The 16,392-nt window shown below is 39.4% G+C and overlaps 3 protein-coding genes across 6 annotated transcripts in view; 1 reads left to right on the top strand and 2 right to left on the bottom strand.

Moving 5' to 3' along the window:
• LOC124415893 (Ig-like and fibronectin type-III domain-containing protein 1) overlaps positions 1–9,247 on the top strand; it is a 156,412-nt gene extending 147,165 nt beyond the window's left edge. For 3 of the 4 annotated variants that reach the window (XM_046896597.1, XM_046896595.1, XM_046896594.1), the window contains 17 exons: positions 101–331; positions 1,028–1,189; positions 1,294–1,479; positions 2,174–2,420; positions 2,669–2,875; positions 3,011–3,359; positions 3,427–3,754; positions 3,839–4,014; positions 4,114–4,252; positions 4,414–4,742; positions 4,873–5,119; positions 5,214–5,392; positions 5,521–5,803; positions 5,920–6,178; positions 6,309–6,511; positions 6,589–6,800; positions 7,011–9,247. In XM_046896597.1, the coding sequence (XP_046752553.1) occupies positions 101–331; positions 1,028–1,189; positions 1,294–1,479; positions 2,174–2,420; positions 2,669–2,875; positions 3,011–3,359; positions 3,427–3,754; positions 3,839–4,014; positions 4,114–4,252; positions 4,414–4,742; positions 4,873–5,119; positions 5,214–5,392; positions 5,521–5,803; positions 5,920–6,178; positions 6,309–6,511; positions 6,589–6,800; positions 7,011–7,160 (3,887 nt within the window). In that variant the 3' untranslated portion in view covers positions 7,161–9,247. Of the gene's footprint in view, positions 1–100; positions 332–1,027; positions 1,190–1,293; positions 1,480–2,173; positions 2,421–2,668; positions 2,876–3,010; positions 3,360–3,426; positions 3,755–3,838; positions 4,015–4,113; positions 4,253–4,413; positions 4,743–4,872; positions 5,120–5,213; positions 5,393–5,520; positions 5,804–5,919; positions 6,179–6,308; positions 6,512–6,588; positions 6,801–6,997 lie in introns of all 4 variants that reach the window. The other variant, XM_046896596.1, reaches the window with a different exon arrangement.
• Positions 9,248–10,388: 1,141 nt separating this feature from the next.
• LOC124415898 (SET domain-containing protein SmydA-8-like) lies at positions 10,389–14,746 on the bottom strand. The gene is made up of 9 exons (XM_046896615.1): positions 14,453–14,746; positions 14,148–14,297; positions 13,510–13,764; positions 13,012–13,254; positions 12,784–12,937; positions 12,513–12,669; positions 11,910–12,271; positions 11,556–11,656; positions 10,389–11,322 (listed from the first exon to the last, which is right to left on the bottom strand). Exons 2-9 carry the CDS (start codon positions 14,292–14,294, stop codon positions 11,164–11,166), a joined length of 1,578 nt encoding a protein of 525 aa, XP_046752571.1. The 5' UTR covers positions 14,295–14,297; positions 14,453–14,746; the 3' UTR covers positions 10,389–11,163.
• A 256-nt stretch (positions 14,747–15,002) lies between these two features.
• Positions 15,003–16,305, bottom strand: LOC124415900 (protein aveugle). The gene is made up of 4 exons (XM_046896618.1): positions 16,155–16,305; positions 15,974–16,063; positions 15,760–15,873; positions 15,003–15,609 (listed from the first exon to the last, which is right to left on the bottom strand). Exons 2-4 carry the CDS (start codon positions 16,010–16,012, stop codon positions 15,433–15,435), a joined length of 330 nt encoding a protein of 109 aa, XP_046752574.1. The 5' UTR covers positions 16,013–16,063; positions 16,155–16,305; the 3' UTR covers positions 15,003–15,432.
• Between the last annotated feature and the right edge of the window lie 87 nt (positions 16,306–16,392).

The raw sequence follows: 16,392 nt of genomic DNA, 5'->3' as shown, positions 1-16,392 counted from the left end.
AATCGTACATCCAAGCCGTGTTTAGCCAGCTAAGAGACGAGTGTAATAGTTTGCCGAAGCACGGAACTCCCTGACAACGAAGTTCTTTTTCCTCTCTTAGTGCTCTCCAGGGCGCTTTTACCACCGGAAAACGCAACGGATGTGAATCTGTACTCGACGCAGAAGGAGGTTTACGCAAAAAGTCACAACTACACGACATGCTGTCAGAGCGAGAACGTCAACGCTAGTTGTCTTGGCTTTTGCAGTATTCAGAGCATCCTGGAAGGCAACACCGGCCAAGACCCGGAAAATTGCGAGGCCGACTTTCCATCTATCGTAAAATGCATGGCAGGTAAGTCTACCGGGATTCGCCCTTCCACGTTGACCTCTCACCTATTTTCCAGTAGGTACCTACAGCCTGATACATACATATACAATAAATTATCTTTTTTATGTCTCGGAGCTTTTCTACTCCGGCCTTGTGCGATAGCATGGTGTTAGCTTTTTTCTTGAAGCTAGCTGTAAGTAATGAATCGGACGAATCGTTTCGTTTCCTTAAAAGATTCCCCACAAAATCGAGAATACAAGTGATCTAGATAGGTGTGCGCATACCCATGTTAGATTTACGGGGGGGAAAGTGTGACTGCTTGGTACCTACATCGTCACTGATCGTGAACCAAAAGGATCGTACGTACGTATCACTTTCTGTCAAATTGACGATGCGGCTCGTCGAATTCCACGTAGAGACTGCATCCCATCTCCCCTATCGCACTCTCACAGCCCTCTTTTATGCTCGCGATACTTTCCGTATGAAAATCGACGCCAAGCTAGATGCGTCAAGTCATAAAATACTCAACCGATCTTCTTTTAGTCCGATGCCTGTTTCATGGATATTTCTTTCACCTTTGAAGTCATTTGCGTTTGCCTTTCACTTTTCTTATATCGGTCGTACAACCCTTTTTAAAAATTTATTTTCGGTAGGTACATCGTATAAATGCATTTCTGTGTACGTCGCGATACAAATGTCTCGTTTTTTTCATACCTTCAGACGGACGCAACCACGTACCATGCTGCATCCAGGAATCGGTGCCCGACATCTGCCAGGACGTCTGTCGTGGCGACTACACGGTCATCACGGAAAATGTCAAAACTCACTTCTCCTGTTCGGCCTACACTGAAAAAACGCTCGCCTGCATTGTTGAAGGAATACGTAAGCCAAAGTGTTTAATAGAAGCAACGCCGCTGTATAGGTGCCAAGACGGAAGTGGAAATCCCGGTGAAGCATTGTTTGCATGGCCGTATTTCACTTTTCAGAATTACTACCGTCACCACCAACGCTTCTTAACGTGGAATCGCTCACTGACAAATCATTGCGGGTAACTTGGTCACCGCCGGATGCAAACAGGGAATCGGTCACCGAGTTTCTCGTCAACGTAACGGCTCTTCGACACTTTGACGAACATCCCAGTGACATTGATTCGACCGGAACGGTGCCGACGGGTATGTTTTTTTCTACAAAATTTAACTTGACGGCAATCCGCAACCGGATATTAAATCGAGCTTTTGAATGCTTCGAGGCTAAATAATTTGTCGCAATTAACGTAGAACTGGGGTAATTGCCTGCACATTCGCGAGTCGAGGACAAAGAAGCCGCGATTGAAAAAGTTCAATTTCCTGTTTATGAGATATTTCGTAATGGCCACACGATCCACGTGGACAAAGAAGAGGCCAATCGATAACTCCGGCTTCTCCTGGTAGAATTTTTTTCCTCCTTTTATCTGGCGCAAATAATAATCGCAACTCCTAACGTCGAAGATCGCTGATTGATCCCTGAGAATTCTTCAGCGCCGTTGAATCTACGGAGATGACAAAACCAATAAAAGCAATCTCTTTGTCAGCCAGTTTCTTCTCTCGATATTTTGCACCCAAGCTTTTATACCAGCCTACCCAGGTCACGCCAATTTCTATACAGCTGATAATATCGAGTATTATCTCTACCGCGAATGATGTGATGTGTATTACTGCAGGTATAGGTATACAATTTCTCACTATCGACGAGAGTAGCTGAATGTGGTGCCGATGTAATTCTAATCTTCAATCTTCGGGTGCATCGTTCTCTTCATATTATAATTTTCAAGATACTTTCCCCCACTCCCACAATTCAATTTTGAACTAAAAAAGTGATGCATTTTAGAAAACGCGACGATGCTGGTCAAGGTCCGTGGAAACGTGCTGTCCACTGTGGTTACCGACCTGAAACCATTTACAATGTATGAGGTTCGCGTCGTCTCCCTAAATATTCACGGAAGCAGTCTTCCCAGCTACGCGGTCAGAACGCTCACCTTTTCTCCTGGACGAATGAACCCTACCGCCGTTGTCGACACTCCCCATCTCCCGGATACCCGCGGCTGCTGCGTCAGCAAGGGGGTCTCTGATCCTGGGTTTGTATCTCAGCCATACACGCTCTATTCTTTGAATACTTTGAGATTTTATTGTTCCGCACTTCTGCCACCCTCTAGCCTTCTTTTCTTTGATGGTGAAAGGCTTAGAAGCAAACTTTCAAACTGTGGGGGTGGTTATCGATTTCCGAACATCGTTTCGTTCTCAAACGAATTTTCTTTTCTCAGTGTAGCAATATCAAGGGTACAGTGATAGTGATTTGAAATAATTTACTCTCCTTGACGTCTAGCTGCGTCGAGAAGCTCTGCGATCCGTCCTCGATCGATCATGCAGAAATTCATAACCTAATGATCTGTGCTCCGTGGGCCCCCGATACCTTTGCCTGTTTGAGCAACGGAATTGATCATACGCCGTGTTGTCAAGCTCGTGGATTACCGGACATCTGCCAACCATTCTGCAGCGGCAACGTGACTGTAATTAATTTCAATCACTTCAGGTGCGTTGAACGTAAAACTTGATCAAGAATAATTTATACCTACAGATTACATACGACATATTTATTTACATCGGATTGTGATACACGGATAAATATCTCGTGCCCTTGATTTACTTGATATTTACCATTGTTCAGATGCTTGAGTTACATGATGGTATACAAGAACTGCTTGTTGGATGGTTACGGTGTACTGCCGTCAGCCCCTACCAGTATTCAGATCTCCAACGTCGACACGGACTTTGCAATCCTGCAATGGTCACCTCCGAAAACGCTTGGTGATACGGTCAAAGGCTACAACGTATACTACAGGGAGCTAACCGACGACTTTTCTACAGCTGTTTACGAAGAACACTTGGATGTACATAGTCCTACAATATTAACCAATTTGACCCATGACACTGACTACGAAGTTTACGTAGAGGCACGAAATATCCACGGAGTCGGCGACCCATCGGCGAGAATAATCTTCAGAACTCAGAGCAAGGTAATCATGGTATAACGATATCATTTTGCGCTAACAATAATACGGCCTCTCTTGACTGTCACGGTAGGTCCTTGTCGATAAGGAAGAAGAGGCGTCTTATTACAACATCACATCATGTTGCGTGGAGACGAACCTGAACAGTATTTGTATGCCTTTGTGCACCTACGATGCTTCGATGTCTGATATTCGAACACTGGCGTCTGTGTGCGATTCCGATTTCCATAAAATACTCAAATGTGCAGCTGGAGGTAGAAATCACAACGATTGTTGTAGCCGCCGCGGAGTCCCTGCGGGATGCATGACTCTTTGCAGCGGAGTTATTGTCGATAGCCTCATCAGTACTGCGACAAGTTGTATTCCATTTATTGGCAACATCGTTCAGTGTCTTGAGGAAGGTGAATAGATGAAAAAATATCAATCGTCATTTAGAACACGGAATTATAAGTTTCGAATCAAGCATGAATTCCGTGTAATTTCAGGCGTCGATACGTTACCGGGTCCCATTTCTGAGCTACACGCTACTGAAATCACAGACAGTTCAGTAAAATTGGATTGGGAACCGCCAACCGACGGATCAAACGTTACCGATTACATAGTATACTACCAAAAAGTTGACAATACCTCGATGCACGAGACGGTCAGCAAGCTCGATCATGTAAGTTGTAATCTTCAAAGATTAATTAGTGCAACGCCAATTTAGTTTGTTCGTGGTATTTTTCTTGATATTATAGCAATAACAATTCATTTCTTTCAGCAAATAAATGTTACCGAAACATCCGCCGCCATTACCGGCTTAGAAAATCACAAGTTATATCAAATTTTTGTTGTGTCTCGTAACAAACACGGAACTTCCTTGCCGACTTCGATTTTAATGATCAACATAACGAGTATCGGTGAGCAAATCGACATTTGTATTTAACTCTTTTCTCCCAGATTGTGAAACGTAGAGGAATGCAGTCATATAATGCATTCCCAGCGTGTACTTCATTGAACAAGCTGTGCAGTATTCATCGAGTGACCCTTCACTTGTGAATAATTTTCCAATCTTTGCCAGAAATTGACGACAAAGGTGTTCACGCTGTTACGTCACCGCCGCATTCTCTCGCCGTTTCGGGGCACAGTGCAACCTGGGTAACAATTTCTTGGCAGCCGCCAGAGTTCTCACATCCTTCGGAAAATCTGACGTACGAGTTATTGTACAAAAGTACAGCCGATCAACAGTTCCAGCATATTCAAACATCCATCACATCACACAGAATTCAGAATTTGATACCGAACGCGCAATACATTGTCTTTGTAACTGCCCATAGTAAGAAGGGTATCAGCCTACCCAGCGAGACTCTCATTGCATGGACGGATCCTGCATATCCCGCGTATGTTGAGGTGAGATTATTAATCACTAATGCTGCTGCATCCAGGTCGTTACCAAGTCCCATGAAAATTTAATCCCTAAGGGTATTTCGTTACACTCGCTAGTCGCAACCGACATTGATATTCGTATTCCTCTATGTAGCCACCGACTGTTCATCCGATCAACCTCGTTGTAGAAGGCAGCAGCATGACCATTTTGTGCATTGCGATGGGTACGCCAATGCCGACAATCAGTTTATACATTAGCGGGCGACTTGTCTATCAAGAAACGACGAGGCACATGGTTACTGTTGTGAACAACGTAACACGAGATATGGATCAAATTAGTTGCTATGCAGACAACGGTTACGGAACACCCATGCAGGCCAGCAGAAAAATTTCAATCAGCCGTAAGTGCTACTAACTATGCATAGGAAGAACAAGTAACATACATGAACACTGTCCCCGTAAACTCATTTTTTACCACGTGCATTTCTCTAACAGACGTACCGCACGTAACCGCATCCGTCATAACAGTGGCCGCTTTGGGTGATTCAGTGGTATTGGAATGCAAAGTCGAAGCATATCCAGAACCCAAGATGCTCTTCTGGAGAGATAAAAGTGGTCGCGTCCCCGTCATCCAAGGTGGGAAGTACAACATCAACGTTCAGCCAAGTAAAGATGTGAGTATCAATGATTTTTGTTGAACGCGTCTTAGCTGGAGAAAATGAGTCGCAGCTACAATGGCGACCGGGTCGCAATTATTTCTCCTCAAATCGACCTGCATAATCTAGTATTATCTTATCTTTAGACCGAAACTGAGTACGTGATGCAATTAACCATCAATAAGATATCTGAAATGGACGAAGGCGATTACTTTTGCCATGCGGAAAATGCGTTCGGAAGTGGCACGCAGCCCGTGAGTGTCCGAATCAGGAACGTTGCCGCGACTAATAACGTTACACAATGCTGTATCGAACAGAACGTAACCAGTGGTTGTATGGAAGCGTGCAGTTTTTATTTGGACATAGACGCAGTCATCGACAAGCCGCAATGTATCAACGACTTTGACAAGCTCATGAAATGCGCCGCCGGTGAGTAACCGCTTCAAAATACGAGAACAATGAGCATTCGAAAGCTGGCGGAACCTTTTCAACATTACAATTGCAAATGGGAGACGAGTGATTATTAACGACTTCATTTTCTTCAGACGGATCCGATCACAGATCCTGCTGTGCAAAGTGGGATGTGCCTCGGCGCTGCCTGGACTGGTGCCGCGGAGAGCCGCTGCTCAACAACAAATTCTGCGTCTTGTCCTACACAAGACCTATAATGAGCTGTTTCCAAGAAGGGCGAGACCGTTTACCGGGTCCACCACAAGCAATCAGTGTAGACGTTGTAGATCCTCATACCGTAAATGTTCATTGGACACCACCGGTTAAGAATCCGCATACGGTGGAAGTGTACAGGTAGAATAAGATTTTTACAGTAGCTATGTTAGTAGCGTGTACAGTGTACTGTATCTCAAACAGAGGCGAGAAAGTACACAGATTTTCTAGTACGAATTAAGGCTGAAACACATGCAATGTTTGATTTCAGAGTATTTTGGCGCCCCAAGGGAGCAACAAAGGGTAACACCACTAAGAATGACACGAAAACTACGAACTTAGTTATCTCAGGATTAAAAGAAGGTGTAATATACGAATGCGTGGTTAAAGCTGGTAATCACTTGGGTACGAGTACCCTTTCTGAACAAGTGGAGTTTATTACTGGGGACAAATACGTAACGTCTGCACTCGGAGGTGGGATGTACAAATATTATTCGACTTTTGCATGACGTATCACGTCGAAGTTTTAACTTCTCAATTCATCCTTACAGATTCTGGATCTCACGTAGGAACAGTAATCGGAATCATATTGGCTGTTGTTTTTGTGGCTTGTATCGTCGTCGCTGGTGTTTGGTTCGTTAGAACGAAACGACTAAATGCTAAAGGACAAGGTGGTGTTGCATTTGAAAATCCAAGTTACCTCAGAGAAGTGAACATGGATCATATCCAAGATCAGTCACAGGTCAACGGGGTCGCGACTTCGGTAATTCTTATTCTTTTTGTATCTATTTAATAGTAGGCAAGAGAATTTTTTGAACATCAATTCCCGTGTTGGTGCTCCCCGCTACATCTTTTTGTACACTTTAGCGACGCCTTGACATGTGGATAAACGGATATTTACACATATTTGATACCATTCGTGTTTCCGAGTTCTATAATAGAATTTATATCACCATTTAGTTCTCATAATTAGGTAACGTCTGGAGGTACTGGCTGGAAACAAGAAACGTTGAACGTACCGTCTGGTCAAATGGGTTCAATGGCGAGTCACGAGTCAAGTGCACCCTATGAAGAACTGAAGCTTGGACAAGACAGCGCTGGATTCAAAAAACTTTGCCCGTAGCACACAGTCTTGATCAGCCATTATCAGGATCACGCGAACCTTATGCCCATACGCTTAGCACGTGAGTCAACGTTTTGAAAATGACACTTGAACATTTTCGAGTCCAAAGTACAGTATATGTATAGTAGATACAATAGCTGAGAGATTAATATCATGTTACTGGGTACAACGCGATGGCCTTTGTGGGATCTGAATCTAAGACTTGATGGTATTTTTGTAATTTTTTAGTTGTTTTCAGGGTTTGCCCCCTCCCCCCCCCCCCCCCCCCCCCCTCTGATGATCATATGCACTTATAGATCGTATTTGTCAAATTCTTATCGCGAACACTTACATGACCATTGGCGATATACATGCAGGATAAAACTTATGCTAAACCGTTCACGGGCTGTTTGCGTAAGAGACTGCGCATGATTTACGTAATTTGTATATACACGCCTATCATTGAACGAGGAGAAAAATACAAAAATGATTGATTCTGTGTAAAACATAGCATAGTATGGGCAACTATAAAATTGAACGTTAACTGTGATGTTTGATACGTCGAGCTATAAAGATGAGAAAAATTAGTTTAGTGAGCTGGCCTCACTGATTTTCACGTGGCACATTTTCTGAATCGAGACAATTTTAAATTTACTTTTCAAATCGGTAACTAATAGCTGTTGCTATCAATTTTAATTTGTTTCGTTATATTTTTGTACAATACCGCAATCTCTTTTGATTACGTAAACATGTATTCATCTACCATCTGGAAGCATGTACATGGTCTTGAAATACGGGCAATGTAAATAACACATGTAATGTGATCAAGTGAATGCTCAAACAACACTTGACTGTGAGTTCCACTTTGTCCAGTTCTCAGGCCTTGAATGATCAATCATATTATGATAATAAGTTCACGCGTATTAGGAATGTTTTACTTACTCAAGTTTTTAATTTGATTCCAAAGATGATAATAAAAACACCATACCGTGAGTTAACGTGGATGCGCAATACAAAAATCCCTAATTATAGGTAATTCAAGTTACACGTACATTCTGAGCAGAGCGCCGAGTTTTGCAAGGGAAAGGTAAGATGCATGCATTACCGATTCGATCCATCTTTATTACACGTGTAGTTCATGACCAGAAGTATAACAGGTGTACGTAGTAAGGCGCGCTTCTCAGCCGTTTCCGAGAAATTAATTGAATTAATTACCAATTAATCAGTAGTCAAAATTAAAAATTAAAATTGATAATCAAAATTCAATCTCTGGTACACTATCAATTCTCAGCACCAATTTTCTGTAGGATAATGTCAACCCCTAGTTGAATATAATTAGGGGTCCTTATGTTGCGCATCCATGTAATGTCACGGCACGTGAAAAAATAAGTAAATGAAAATGAATATCACATACCATGAATAAATGTATAGTGGGGCGCTTTAAAATTAGAAGTGGTGCTATGATCATTAGCAATCAAATAATATATTGCGGTGTATAATATTTTTATGCATCTACTTATAAACGGAATACCTGGAAATTGTTTATTATTACGTATATATAGTAAATTCACAGCGTTACGATACGGGAAGCATTATAGTAATAGCTACCATGTTTCACATCTTGTCTATTGATAGAATTTGCATAGTATGTAATGTAAAAATATGTTACGAATGCGAGTGGAGTTAAAATTTAGACAAAATGGAGTAAACGGAGACAATCCGGACGGCACCATATTGTTTATATTAAATAATACCCGTCCTGAAACTTATATAGCTCACTGAAATTATTATATAACTGTAGCATATTGAACCCCCTAATTACAATAGTATAACGTATGGTACCAGTAATGTAAAACTATTTCATTACTCACTAATGCATCGAAATTTAATGTACAGGTTATGAAAATGATGAAACAAAAAAATTAAAATTAATAAATAAAATGAAAAATAAAAAAATATAGATGGAACAATGAAACGTCACGGAAACCTTACAACAAGAATACTGAAATATAAACAAGAACAATGCGAGGGTTCGTGATTCATGTATTTTTGTTTTCCGAGTCGTTTTTTTCAAATCTGTTAAGTAATAGAGTGAATAGAACAAAACACGGAAAAAGATATTATATTATGTATTAAAGATTCGATACGCTCAAGTTTAGACGACTTCGACGGTCGATTTGATTTCAATTTGTTGGCTGTTCTTTTTTCCCTGGCTTACATAAGATAATACGTATATTTTTAATCAGGATACAGACTTGAATATGCTTATCAATATATTAACCAACACTTCGGAGTGAAGAATAAAATGAACGAAAAAAAGTAAAAAATACATATTAAAAATGTAAACCTTACAAACTATAAGTGAATGCAGTTATCAGGTTATACAATAAATTATATTGTTGAAATATTCTTGATTAGTTGCAACGTTTTAACCATAGCTATCTACATCTAATATCTGTTGTATACCTATTACACTCATTCAGATTGAAGTGTAATTTCTTGTCCCTGTTTTCACTTACAGTATCATATTAAAAGGTTCTACCTGCATTAAATTTGTGTAAAATAGAAACCCTGGTCGCTGCATTAGCGTAAACATAAAAAAATATAATGTAATATAAGATGTGCATTTTAACGCTAGTAGTTAATGTTAGTATGTTATATCGTTTAATGTTTTAGCTTAGAAACCCTCGTCTACGTCACTCTGTTAATTCATGTGAAAATTTTTAATCTTATCCATCAGCATACAGAACAAACGGACGGGTGAACATCAGCCGCAGTCCTAACTGTTACTGTATAATTATTGAAAACGTGATTAAACGTGTGCACTGATGAACTTGGAGTGACCAAAAGATGTTCCACGATAGGTGTATAAAATATTGACAAAAAAAAGTTGAGACCTACTATATTTGTAAATAATATGAAACAGAATGAAGAACCAACAACATAGTTTGCGGAGATTAAAAAGATGCTTGCTTATACCCTCCGGAATCGGTCCTTGACCGTTCATTTAGTGAACACGGTCGACTAATTTGAGTACGCACGACCATGCTTACCTATTTCGTGTCTCACACAAATTGCTTTCAACCCACACTGTTCAACCCGATCATTTCCAAAATCCGTTTTCCAAATTTCTGATTAATTAATTGCTGTCATCGTGTGCGCACTGTATGAGAAACTTTCAGTGTAAGTACAAAAATCGCGTTTAGACAATTCTAGATTAATAGCTGAGTGCCGAAAATAATACAAGTATGCATTCTTCGCCAGATAATATGCTGTCTCTTCGATTGATTCCGGTGGGAATAGTGACTGGATGTGTAATGTGTGTACGTAATAAGATGACAATCTTCCATGTGTATAAAGGTGATATATCCTGTGTTGTTTTGGATGTTTGTAATGAACTCAACACATATTTTAATTACAACAAGGAATTAATTGATATTAAAAAAAGTGAGGATTTATCGCGATCGATTTTGTGGCCTGGCGAATTGCAAAAGAAAATCTAAGATTGTTGTTTTATAACTGACCAACTCCTCAAACAATGTTGTTGCGACACGTGAATATGTGATTCGTATGAAAACATTGCTTTTCTACGTGCAGAATAATAATCGGACATGGCATTGAAAACTTTAATTAAAAACGATTGTAGCCCGCAAGTACGGGACGACATGTGCCTTCACTGAATATATAATTTAGTTTACTATAATTATAATATAGTACTATGTAATATTGCACACGAATAAAGTAAAACGTACATGTATTGAATTGAAGCCCTATCTTCAAGATTTATCACAATTAATGGACGAATATATCGCCGTCTATCCCGATTAACATCCTGATGCTCGCCGATCTATGACTACAACTGATTTTGAGAAGAATGGAAGAGCCAGGTTTCTCACAGGGTGAAAAATAAATTCTCAAGTAATTGTATTTTTACATGAGTTTTTTAACAGGTACAAACAATCATGTTACAAGACAATCAAATAGGAAGATTAAAAATTCACTTAACAATTGCAAAATATCATTTTCACATTGGCGGCATACTGATGTTTTGATGCATAACTTTCAGAATTGTTTCTATATCCTGAAGATTCTTACGAGCTTGTAATGCAATTTTTCCCTCTGGAAGTGCCTCTGGTTCATACCTCAGTAATTCGTACGATTCAGCTAATATTCGCTTTGATTCCTGCAGCGATTATTAAGAGGTTAGTAATATTGTAAAAATATACAAATACAAGTATATGAATCATTTCCCAAAATATGTATGTGGCTGATTGTGAGTAACATGATGCCAAAAAACGTAACCAGCAGACTCCTGTACTTCGTGCAAATTATTCCATTTCACTGTTCCAAATTGATGAATGATTGGAACTGTATACCCTCTTGACACGGATTTATGTATTTGAAAATTAGTCTTACCAGTAGAGCCTCTCGTAGCTCTCCAGGGTCCAGTCTACGCCCACACTCAGCAATTGCAGCGTGTAGTTCAAAGAGAACCAATCCAAGGACTCTGTTCTCCGCTGTTGAAACCAAGTAATAGATGATTATTAATGCCCACTGCTTTTTACATTCATTACAAACATTTCACTACTGTTCTCCTAATATAACAAGACCTTGAGGACGAAGATACGCATCTTTGAAACGCCATGTAAATGAGCTGCTTGAAACAGTTGTTCATACAATAAAGTACCCAGCGATATGTAAATAGAGTCAAATTCAAATCTACTCTAATTCGAAGATCATGTGTCTTGTAACAATCGTCTAGTTACTCACCGGGAACAAGCTTTTTTAAAAGCTGACTGACGTGCTTGCACAACGATATTTTTTCTTGCAATAACTCGTCACTAATTCCAGGTAAACCAGGATTTTCCTGTCCAATTAATTGAGCCAAAGCCAATTTAACGTCCGTAAGATAATAGTGATTTTCGTGGAGAATTTTGCCATATTCTTGAATAAATTTTCTACATTGTTCTGTGTCGTTTTTCTTCATCTTTGACAAATGTATTCCGATCTGCTCCATCATTCCTTCGACCGCGCCAAAACTCTTAGTACTCGAACATGTGTTGCATGTGTAATCTGGTCTTTCACTTTCAGATTTGATGAAGGTTTTCGGCAGGGCATGTCCATTGCAATCACTTTGCGGGAAAAATTTCTAATGAACTAACTGTTTACCATATTATAATTCCTCATTGTTTACGCGGCTCTGATATGAAAATTCCAGTTAAAAAAAAGTAGAAGTTGACCATGCGTCGCGAATAGGCCGCACAAGCAAATACGGTGTGATTGAAAAAAAAATGTACTTTCAAGATAGCAAACCTGCCGTGATCATTCGGGTAATTCAAGTAACAACTTTTCAAAAATAATGTACGAACTCACGTATTCCAGCATTTGATAGCATTGTACATAGTTTCAAATTCTGTAGGATCAAGGCATCGTTCGCACATGCACTGGAAAAATTTTGTCTGTGCCAAATGATGTCTCCGATTCTCAACGCCCCAAAGAGGATCGGTGTAGCATATCGTTATATGATCGCCTGTAAGATGGATTATATGAAAAGTGAACTTATAATGTAGGCAAAAATTTGAGAATATATAATGATGAAAAAAAGTAAAAAAATGATGATAAGTCATCGAACGGAACCAAGCACCTTTCTTTATGGGTATTGCAGCTCGAGCAACGATACCACCGTTATTGGTAAAGCTCTTGGAGCAATTTGCTCTGCAGCTGTGCTCAACAATAGATGAAACATCGTAAACCGCGATATAAGCAGGCTCGGTTAAGGGCACTTCATGACCATTCACCTGAAAAAAAATTCAAAATACACGGCACATCCGTGAACGGGAGCATACGTGATTGTTTACCGTCAGTGATTTACCTGCAGAATGCCGACGACTTTTGCAATTTCTTGTTCCGTAACGTCAATTTTGAAGAACCTCTTAATGAATTGCGCAACGAAACGAGGTGTGAAGAAAGAGGTACGCTCCTGTTCCTCGGCGTGGTCTTCAAGATTTAAAAATTTCTCATATAGATCCGGATCTGTTTCGCGCAAGTGCAAGGCTCTTATCGTTGTAATACAGCGATAGGTGGGGTGCGGAAAAACAAAATCCGTAATTGATACCTGTATCCCAATCGAACGTTAACAAGGGGGGCGAAATTTCCCATGCAAACACACGGTGCAATTAATGCATCATCGTGTTATCTACTTATACTCTTATCAACATGTTGGTAAATCTTATAGCCAAAAGGCAGTCCTGGAATGCTTTTTTGGAACATCCTTACAGTAGCTCGAAAAATCGCAGATCCCTCAGAGAGCGGGTTTATTTTATCATTTATTAATAAACCCGCTTACGCACATGTGGCGAGCTTTGCGTACCTTGTCGTCTTTATACTTGACCGTGAATTCGCATTCTGGCCCGTGATTTCTGCACAGTCCGCATAACGGCCAGCCACACTTGGCGCATGGTACTGCAGATTTCGGGCAAAGTACTGCGTAGCATCCTAAGCACACTGGCCCCGTTTCCAGTGGAGGTCCTTCGACGAGGGCCTTATTCTCCTGGAAGACCACCTCGCCAACACTGATGTTTCTTATGGCCACGTAGTGTCGTCCGAGAATTTCATTAGTCGCGATCTAATTTTCACGACATAAATCTTCATTCGCCAATACATTTAAGTAGAAAATAGATCGATTAAAGTTTTTTTAAATTTGACCAAAAAAAATTACACAAACATAGTCACAAGCCCAGAAAATACAAACTGATTTAATCGTGGGTAACAATTGAACGAACTTGATTGGATAGGTACTTAATGAGATTTTTTGAAAAATTGTAATTCAGCTAGATATAAACTAATCCATTTACGAATCGAGAGGACTCGAGCTCGTACAATCGTTCAGTTTCTTGGCCGAAATCCGAATGAATACGGAATCGATATCTGTGATGACTAATAAGAGATAAAAAAAAATTAAATACAGAATTTGGTCCATTGGATATTCGTCAGTTCGGTGTTACATACCTTATACGGAATACACTTCTTTGCGTGAATTTTCCAATCAGACTTTTGGTGCTCTCTGCTGCAGTAAAAGACGCTCCTGCAAGCACTACACTTGTGCTCTGCTGGTATTCCACATACGGTGCACAGCTCCTGCGATTCAGCACTCATGATCTGAGATTGAAATAAAAAATTAAATCAATCGTTCATCATTTTTTAAATATTTCCTTTTACGGAGTAATCAACGCTAAGCCGGAAAATTGCGAAACCAACATCGTGCTTTTAGATACGTGAAAATAAGACCACGCGCGTTCTCCGCAAATACGTACCTATAGGTATTGTATAACAATAGATTGGTAGGTCGGCGAATCTATTGTAGCTTGGAAGAATCGCAGTTTTTTTTTTTCAAAATAAAACTGAGACGTACTTATCGCTGGTAGCCTGGAAACAACTTGCCCAACTTTAATCTGTGCGGAGAAGTTCTATTGTCGGGACAAAACACAATAACCCCGTTTTCACTCACGAGCATTAACGCGTGCGAGCCGCGCTAGTAGAGACGCGGACTACACAGATTCTTACAGTCTGTTACTATGCAATACCTTGCCGACTATTTATAGTCAAGCAGAATGGTTTGAGCAAGAATGGATCAAGCCATTGCAACTAATGAAGCGACTCCGAAGACTCCGTTTTAACTTGTGCTGCCATCCTGGCCTATATTTTGTTCTGGCTTAAATAATTGACTGATAATGCAATTGCAGTTAGCGTTACGTTAGTGGTCAGAGATAACAAACTTTCACTCTTATTTGCCATCAATTTTTGATTTATTCAAAATATCGGAAAATATGTATCCAAAAATCGTCCTATAATTAATCAAGTTTTCGTATTATATTAATAATGCTTAGTACATTTATAAAGAGCCTGTAAATTGTTATTTACTACACCTTATTGCGATGGAGGTTTGATTTAGAATTTTTCAAAGGAACATGTCTAAAGCAATACGTTTATGTGGTTTCAATTACATTTTGATTCCCTGGTAATATTTTCAGTTGAAATACTCAACAATGGTAGTAATAAAATCGACTTTTATTTAACAATTAGGTACAAAAAATATGTTTTACTAATTAATATATTATTTTGTACATGAAAATCGGTGAAGTAGGAATTTAACGTGTGAAACGATTTTCCATTCATCGAAATCATATTGATCAGTTTGGTGATTCCCTAGATCTACAATATCAATGAAAGGTACAAAGTGACTATAAGATAAACAGTAAGTATAATAATATTAATTGTCGTCATAATCTCGATCTCAATCATAATTAGTATTATTTCTACGTTCAATATCTCTAATCTCCAATATGTCCGTTTTTAATCGTAATTTCATAATTTCTCTCCATATATCCGATCTATGTTCCTCATTCATGATTCCCAATCGCAGTAAAATGTTCTCATTGACCCTCAGAAGCGCTCTGCCAGTTATATCATGCTGTGTAAAGAAAAAACAATGCAGAAATTAGGTCCTTATCTATCACATTTGAATATAATATGCTTGAAATCAGTGAATTATTCCCTGAAGTCAAAATTACACATAAAACACTAAGTTGTACGTTACATGTTATCATATTCTCTTACTTACATACAGAAACTTTTCATGATACAATTGATAGTAATCGCTACAGTGTCTCCGCAACCACTTCTGGACATCTAGGACATTCCACAGGTAAACTGGACGGGGCCGCGCAGTTTTATTCTGAATCGCAGAGGAAATAATTAAGCTATATGAAAACATTCTCATACTTAAAAAAAAATTAATATAGGGCATAATTTCAAGGATGCAACGTAACTCTTACTTTTGGTTTGTTATAAGAATTCAAGCTCTCCTCAACCATTATTGAAATTTTAGGGTTAGAAACAATGATTGTTTACAGCAAAGCCATCACCTGGGGATAACAGAAATGATTTCAATAATGGTGTTAATTGTAAAATGATTTTATAAAATGTAGAATATGACAATTTAGATTCATTACTTACCGTTGAGTCAAAAATAGAATTATAACTGTACTAGGCTCAGGGTAGGTACTCAGTCAAATTCAATATTCATCCGTTTGTGTACTGTGCAGTGCACTACTCAATGCTGTGCAGATCAGACTTCATGTTCAAGTCATCCGCTTGGAAGAACACACATATTCACAGAGGAACGTATAGATCGTTCAGATATATTTTGAAAATACGTATTGATAGAGATCAGGAGTTATGTATGTAGTCACTT

This window comes from Diprion similis, chromosome 2 (assembly GCF_021155765.1).
Source record: "Diprion similis isolate iyDipSimi1 chromosome 2, iyDipSimi1.1, whole genome shotgun sequence".
Taxonomy (NCBI): domain Eukaryota; kingdom Metazoa; phylum Arthropoda; class Insecta; order Hymenoptera; family Diprionidae; genus Diprion; species Diprion similis.
The sequence above is the reverse complement of the archived record's forward strand: the minus strand, read 5'-3'. Positions and strand labels throughout refer to the sequence as shown.